The 8,125-nt window shown below is 40.5% G+C and overlaps 2 protein-coding genes across 2 annotated transcripts; one reads left to right on the top strand and one right to left on the bottom strand.

Moving 5' to 3' along the window:
* Nucleotides 1-20: 20 nt before the first annotated feature.
* Nucleotides 21-2,251, bottom strand: LOC140950976 (uncharacterized). The gene is made up of 3 exons (XM_073400190.1): nucleotides 2,182-2,251; nucleotides 1,507-1,659; nucleotides 21-550 (listed from the first exon to the last, which is right to left on the bottom strand). The coding sequence occupies exons 1-3, from the start codon at nucleotides 2,207-2,209 to the stop codon at nucleotides 21-23; spliced, it is 711 nt and encodes a 236-aa protein (XP_073256291.1). The 5' UTR covers nucleotides 2,210-2,251.
* Nucleotides 2,252-2,541: 290 nt separating this feature from the next.
* LOC140950977 (uncharacterized) lies at nucleotides 2,542-6,030 on the top strand. The gene is made up of 4 exons (XM_073400191.1): nucleotides 2,542-3,347; nucleotides 3,547-3,708; nucleotides 4,666-4,898; nucleotides 5,721-6,030. Exons 1-4 carry the CDS (start codon nucleotides 2,748-2,750, stop codon nucleotides 5,797-5,799), a joined length of 1,074 nt encoding a protein of 357 aa, XP_073256292.1. The 5' UTR covers nucleotides 2,542-2,747; the 3' UTR covers nucleotides 5,800-6,030.
* The last annotated feature ends 2,095 nt before the right edge of the window (nucleotides 6,031-8,125 follow it).

Genomic DNA, 8,125 nt, shown 5'->3' with positions numbered 1-8,125 from the left:
GTGGTTTTGTTCCTTTCAACCTACTTTTGATCTTTTCTTTTATTCTCACTTATTTTTCCTGCTGCTGGTTTTTCTTTCGCTAAGCTTTCCTCCTTTCTCGGTGTAACATTCTTTATTTTGTCAAACTGTTCTTCTGTAAAAAGTCTTCTAGCGGGATTTGTCTTCTCAGCGCTGAGCGGTGACCTTATTTGTTGAAGCTTACTTAACTGAAGAGGCGAGTCTTGCTTCGGTGTTTTTGGTGAATTAACATTCTGCGTGTTTCTCTTTCGAGGAGTAAAGTTTGCTTTCCTCGGGGCCCTTTTCGTTGTTTTATTTCCCATATTATTGTTAGAGGTGTCCTTTACTTGATTTCTATTAAAACAACTCGCTAGGATAAATGGTGTAGGATTGCACTTGAACTCCTCGGTTTTCGAGAGCTCCTTGCACGGGAATTCGTCCACCAGAAGCTGGTCCACGTACAGATCGTTCAGATTTGGCAAGCTTGCTCCCTCGCATCCATTGTATGAGACGCTTTTAAGAAATACTTTGAGCTTTCTAAGGCGACGTTCATCTAAATTTGCAAAGAAGCGCTGGTTAAAGGTCAGCCTAATTAGTTAGATTAAACGGACATACCATAAAGAAGCTTCTATCGCCCCTTGTACCGAGTCACCCGTAAGATTTTTTGATATCCTGGAGTTCGCAATTGGACCGGGAATGGCCCCAATTTCGTGGTGTCCCTAAGACTAATACTGGTCTGCTCAAAAGCCTTCGGACCTCTCCTGGGGGGCTTCATAGTGGAGGGACCGGAATACTCCTCCGAAAATAAAAAACATGTACCAGAAAGCCGAGAAAAAATTCCGAGCTCCAGGTGAAAACCGAACTCAAGACCCTTAGTTCGGACGCTCTAACCAGTCAGTTCCTGTAGGCTCTTTAGCAAGCAGGATCGAAATTTAATTATAACTGCACCAGTCGTAGAGGACTTTACTAGTTGGATCGGGGACTTGCTCGAAACGCTGACAGAAGCCTGGGCGTGGCTCGGACTTTATTTGCCTCCTGAGGGAGACCATACGAGAATGTATGTTAACAGTCGAAATTCTAATAAGCGACCACACTCAGGAACTGAGGAAAACTTGCCGCTTAATGGGGTTAAATCAAAATCAAGTGCAGTGCAGTAAAATCATGCCATTGTTGTACTTAAAAACGCAATGAGAAAACCCACTGGAAATGGGGGAGCCTTACAACTCTAATTCCTAATATCTGTTGTTGTGCAGCACTTGAAAGTAGGAGTTGTATGTCAAGTGGCTTTCTGAGGCCCTTGAAAAACGTCTTTTCATACTCGTTATTGTAGTCGCAATAATATAACCACGCCTTCTTCCAAGAGGTTGTTTAGGTAATTTACAGAACTTGCACAGCCCACAGCACGGTTGGTAAATATACCATTCCATTCCATACCCAAACGGTATAAAGCATCTTTGATCGAGACAGTAAACAGATCTAAACACTTCAAGAATGATCCAAGTTTCCTACCTGCTGCAGTTTGCACTACGCTTGAAGGTCCTTGTCCTGAACCTTCGGCGCTGGCTTTTTTCGAGTTTGATTGCAGTGAAGATGATCTAGCTGAACTTTTGTTAGTTTCCTTTGTGTTATTTGCCTTTTTGCAGTTTTGAACGTGTCCCTTAGCTGAAAAAAAGAGAAGAAAACAGATTTTAGTGCAACCGGATATTCTTATGTCCCGTAAAAAAATTACGAAAGTCTCCTTTTTGAAGAAAAAAAATATATCTAGACGATTTTTTGAAAACCAACCTAACGAGATTTGCAGTCATTTGAGTAAAAAAGCTTCAAAAGGCATGTTTCTAGCCTGCGAACGGCAGACGTTTCTGCTCGCTCATCGACGACGTCCCTCAGCAGCGATGAGCGAGGAGAAACGTCTTCCTTTCGCAGGCTAGCATGTTTCCTCAGCCCGAGAAGCTCCAAAATCATAGTAACGAAGGAAAAGGAAAGGAGAAAAAGAAAGAGCGAGGAGAAGTGAAAGGAGGAGAAGAAAAAAAAGCAATGGTTGCACTCTTAGTTTTTATAATAGCTACTTTGGAGATAGTTTTTGGCCGAAAAAAACTGTTCGACGCAAAAGGTCAATTTGTCGATAACGTTATCAAAAATCCGGCTAGGTACAGGACCTCCTGCTAGATATATGTATGTACTTACTGGGAACTTTTTTCTTGGCAGCTTTCATCTCTGCCCTCGAAATGCAAGTTTGGAGATCAGTTCTTTTGTTTTGAACCGTTACAAGTGCTCGCGCGCGGCTTACGAGATTTCACGGGATTCGATTATATCATCGACGAAATCAACTTTCGATCGCAATTCCTGCGCGGGAATTTTTTTCTTCAGTTAATGCTTTTTATTTAGTTCAATTCTTGTTTCAACTTCTTGTTTGACATTTAGAATTTTAAGAAGTCTGCGTTTCATATTCTTTTGTTTCTCTATCCTGCGTAACAGGCGGTTTTTCTCGTGTGTTTTTTGTTTGTAGTTCGTATAAAAGCCAGAGACAAAGCCCGCGCGAGGCTAGATTAAGGCCACGAAGAAAATGATAGGGGAAGGGCGAGAGGAAAAACGCAGAGAGAAACCTCTACTTTTTGAAATACGAACGAGGAACACACCAAGAAACCATTTGCTTCGCTGGCTAGTGTTTCTCTTAAACTACTGACTGCACAATTTTGAGCAAATCTCTTCCCCTTTCCCTTTTCACGATCGTTCCATTCCAATTTTACTTTATGGAAACGAGGTTGGAATCTACCAATCATAACACTGGGTTCGTTGGCGCGAAAATTCGCTTTGTTTTCGGTCTTGGCGTTCATTCGCATATTGCTTGTCTGACTGGAAGGATCTTTCTTCTCGTTTCCTCCAAAATTTGTGGCGTTTGCCTCCTGATTATGTCCGTAATGAAAGATATCACAAATCTGACCTCTATTTCTTCGCTGAACGGCCACGAGAGTTCTCCAGAGAGGGACATTTTTGTTTCTTTCGAGGCTCCGAGCTTGCGGAGGAAGCGAACAGCCAAACAAGCCTCCTTGCATAGATTCGTCCAATCTTCCACCGAAACGCTCGAAAACATGAGCTCTGAAGAGGACTCAAGCAACAAAAGTGGACGCGAAGTGGAAGGAGAGGCTAACTCAGTGTTTATGACTCCTGAGAGCGAACCTAGACTTAAAGCAAGCGCTCAGAAACGAAGGAGATTTCGACTTGAAGGAAGCCCGCGAAACAGCGACTCTTCTTCTTCCGAGCTTTCAAGGACCCTGTACGGTCTCTCGAAAGTACAACTGGTCGATTTGTTCAACGCATTAGTCACAGAAAGACATCCAGACCTCGAGCAGGTATTTTTTTCATTTAAACTTTTCACAATGTGAGCTTGAAATGGCAACTCGAGCTTTAAATTCAGAAGGCGCCATAGATGCAGAACAAAAGCCATATTTGCAAGTCAGACATTGTTATGGTTATTTAGCTAGCTTATTATTCTTTGAAAGTTAAAGGCGCAGTCTAGTTGCTAAGCAAACCGTTTTATTTCTCTTAAAGGAACTTCAAGGTCTAATCCCGGAGCCTGATCTTACGGAAATGGAAAAAAAACTGAATTATTTACAGCGAAAGATATACAAATCATTCCCGCACTCGCGTTACGGTTCCTCAAGCAATACTTTTTGCTATCGGCGCGTCAACACCCACCTAGCAGCCTTCAAGGTAATGTGTGCGCATTTTTCAGACGTAAATTGTTCTATAATTCTTGTTTTCCTGATTGCTGAATTTGTATAGGCAAGAGTAGCAATAGCAATCTTTCCTTGAAGGACTCAAGAAAGCTGTATAAATCTTGATGAGAATTTCTTGGTTTGCAATCACGTGACAAGGTGGCCATGTTGGGGTCAATCAGAAGCATATTGCCCCGAAACGGGGTTATATGCTTCTGGGTCAATACAGTGGAATTTTTTCCCAAAGAATTCACATGAAAACAGAGTTGAGCTCCCAAAAGAAAGAACTGCTTTTATTCTTGACCACCAGCATGGCCACCGTGATGTCACATGCAAACTAGCAATAATATTGCCAGTAACAATTGGAGCCAATCTACAGTACCCCCCCCCCCCCCCCGCCTCCCTCCTTCTCTCCTGCTCCCCTTATGGCAAGTTTAGACTTTTCATTAGCAAGTTGCACTTTTGGGGTGACCGAAAAATATGTGAGTAGGGTTAGAACTCAGTGATCAAATTTTTTTGATCTGTGAATATACCTCTGTCTGTGGGATACAGGGAAGCAAGTTAATCTGGCGACTTCTGACTTCTGTCTTTTAAATGTATTTGGGAGGAAACCGTCGTTGGGTGCCCCTGAAGCACTCCTACCAGTAATTATCAAACATGATAAGTAAACAGACATGATAGATAAAATACCATAGATTACCATTGTGAAGCTGAACAACTTTTCTCCAACTAAACTTGTCTAACTAAAATGGTGCCCTGGTTCTACATGTGCCATTTCTAAAAGGTAAAACTATCACAGATAGAATAATTTGCCATAAAAACAAGAGTCTGAGAATCTGTTTTACATGTATGCTGTACCATAAAACATGGAGGGTAACAAAATTATTTAAAGGATAGCTTGTGGCTCCTTTATTGTATCTGAAATATTTATTTTTTACTGTCATTATTTCAGAAAGAGTGTGTGGGCCAAGGACAGACTCTGTTAGATTTACAGCTGTGGGAATTATCACTAAGCTATGTCCTTATGGCTTGGTCATATGTGGATGGCATGCCAAATTGGGATAATCCATCACATAACAAGAGCAAGGAACAGTGCTTTAAAGCTTTGGCTGTGCAATGCAAGAAAGCCCTTACAAACCTAAAAAATAGTCTTACTCAAGAAAAATGCAAAGATCTAATAGAAAGGTAAGGTGATTAATATATCATACCTTAACATTCTTCAAATATGTCCCTGCAAGTGTAGACCTCCCAAATTCAACAAAAGCCTCCTATAATACTAAGGGGAATAACTCCACCTCAACTGCTTTGAAGTAATTTTTCAAACCCGACTCCAGTGTTTGCCCCCAGTCTTGCCACACAGGAACCCACAAATGCCATTACTGTTGCCTGTAGGATGCAGTCCTTGTCCCAAGAGAGATATTTACCTCACTGTAAGAATAAGGATCTTAATATCTGAGGACAGTGAAAGCAGTGAAAACATCACTTAAAGTAAACAGTTAGTTTGCATTCTTTCAGTCTTAACCATAATATAACTATAACTCAAACTTACTCACTTCGCCAAATGTAGAGGAACTCTTCCAGAAACTGAATTTTTTCAAGAGTCATATCCAAGTTCAGAAAGAGAGAGAAAATCTCTTCATGGTTTTTTTGCATCCTCCATAAAATGAAATTATATAGTACCATGAGGGTTGAACAGTGGTCTCCTGCCCAGTAAACCGGCATTTATCCACCGGGCAACTGCATGCCTTCTTTAGCCTTTATGTTATCTTGCTAGATTTAATTTTATTAATTAAATTTCTATTTATTTCAGAGTGTTACAACCTATCTGATTTGCTTTGCCCACCTAGATTAGCCCTGCCATTTGCGGGTAGAGCAGTTTGTAGATTTTCCGTCTTTTATAATGTTGAAATATAAAATAAAATTTGAGTAGCACCTCTTGTATCTTGAAGGTCAAACCCAGAGAGTTGTTTGCTTTGCACTCATGATTCTGGTTTTTTTCTGTTGCAGGATGCAAAGTGCATGTGAGCAAGACAACCAACTTCAACCATGTGTGAAACTTCTCACTATCTTGGAGTCAGAATTCTAGCCATGTTTTACTCACAGATATAACATTATCAAACGGTTAACATCAAAGACTTGTTTTATTCTGCGACAATCAACAGATTATTACATACTCCTTGACTAATGACCCAAATAACATTTCATTTTTGGCATATATAAGCTATATGTTTTTGGTTTCATTGTATTATATGTATATATTTAATGTAATGATGAAAGGTTTTCATCATACAAAAAGTGCACTGATTAAAAATATTTATTGTGCCTTTAAAAATGATATTGTTGTTGTCTAAAAAAAATAAGAATAATTTTACCAACATTTGTTTAAGGTTTCGTTGTGTTAGTTTGCTTAAATGTTGCTGTAAAGATGTCAACCTTTCATAATCCCTAGCGTCCTATATAGATTTAGCCAGGGTTATAAGCGAAGCTCTGGTTAATAATACTTATAAACAAAAAAAATTAAATCGTGTAATGTTAAACGGAGACGACAATGAAAATGGCTTGAAGACTAATAGATCTAATAAGCAAAAAGACAAATTGCACGTGCAGCACACTTTTTCTTCTAATTAGCAAAAAGAAAATTTGCATGTGCAGCACACTTTTTTGTCTAACTAAAACGTCAAACTTCCTAGTTACACATTATTTTTATGGAGGAATTGTTGTATGTGTTTACCCAATATTTTGTTTCCTGTGTTCATGTTTGCTTTTATTTTTCACCGCTGCTCATTTTCACCTTGCTGGCCGCTAGCATTTCTCATTTTCTCACCGCCGCTTTGAATTTCCATGTTTTTCTCCCTATGAAATTTGTCTCCCTTGTTTTAAGCCCGGGGGGGGGGGGGGGGGTGGTACTGCCATATAGTGGGCTAGAAAGTTATGTGCCGTTGTGAAGGGTATGGTTTTCAAGCAGTTTACTTTAGGATAGGGTATATAAGTCAGAGCGTTTGGGTCTAGAATAGGGTATCATTTTTCAGTAAACTGATCAGTTGGTTGAAGATTTTATCTAAACTAGGGATTGTGGTACAAGGTTTTACTTTGGCTAGACTGTGCTAGTGACCTCAGTAATTTCTGGAAAACGGCTACTCTAGGATAGGATTTGGGGAGTTAACGCTAGTATAGGGTAGCAAAATTCAGCTGAACTAGCTCTGGTATAGGTTAAAGGTTCCAGGTTCCCAGCAGCACATCCCCACCCAGAAATTCCTAAAGTACCCCCCCCCCCCGATTTTCAGTTTTCAATAACTTGCTCTAGCTCTTTCTCTGATATCCACGTTAGTGTAAACATAAAAAATAACGCCGAAAAAGACACCACTTTGTTGTTGTTGTTTCTTTTTAAAAGTCCGGGCGGCCATGTGATTTCGTTCCAAATAAAACCTTGAGTTGCATTTGGGTTGCCATACCTGTTGATTGAGTTATTTTACATTGGTATGCCTGTGGTGCGGACTCTCGCGCGCGCTCGGTATGTCATATTGGGTTTATTTATTTTTCAAGGTGGTCGAGATAGACAATTAAATGCTATTCAGTGGTGTTTTAGAGCGATGATACGGGCACCAAGACCATAAACAAAGATCTTGATTTTTGCCGGTCACCTTGGATTTTTTCATAGCCTGCAGTGCAGGCGTATTTTGGGTGGGCGAAACCTTGTTCGTGTTCGTACTGTTGTAGCCGCCATCTTTGATTTTACGACAGTGGAAGATTGGGGAGAGTAGAAAAAGTAACCCTACGGGTAGGTGCGAGGGCGTCATTTCCTCCTCTCTTCGGTTTTAACATGGCGGTTTCGCGAACAAAAGCATTTGCGCTCCCGAAGAAAACGCCTGCACTGCAGGCTAATTTTTTCATTGTGGTTAAGCTACAGTTTAGGGTCAAGTTTGAAACTGCTTCACTCTCTATTTCTATTATAGGATGAAAGTGACAAAGAAATTTTGTTTGGTAATGTTTTCGAGAAGTGAGAGGCGCAGTTAGACCACTTTCCAAGATTTCTATATTGGCTGGTGCTATCTGGTGTATTATGGTGGTTGTCATCAGGGTTTCGATCACCTTTTAGGTTTTTGGGGCCATAGTCTGAAATTCCTCATACAATCTAAGAGTGCGGGGTGACACCTAGAGTTGGTTCCTGCCTTTCTTTAATCCCTTTACATGACTCTATCAGAGGGACATGACTAAACAGACATCTGCTGCAAGTCCCAAAGGTATCAAAGAGTTAAATGTATTCTTGTTTTTGGTCAAAAGCTGCCAAGAAAGGATGACAACGGATATCTTAATCAGCGCCGTAGCTAGTATGAGGCCAACCGAGGCACTCGCCTCGGTAAAATTTTGACGAATTTCGCCGATCATTTTTATTTTACATAAGCGATCATCGG

Source organism: Porites lutea, chromosome 10, assembly GCF_958299795.1.
Source record: "Porites lutea chromosome 10, jaPorLute2.1, whole genome shotgun sequence".
NCBI lineage: Eukaryota > Metazoa > Cnidaria > Anthozoa > Scleractinia > Poritidae > Porites > Porites lutea.
The sequence above is the reverse complement of the archived record's forward strand: the minus strand, read 5'-3'. Positions and strand labels throughout refer to the sequence as shown.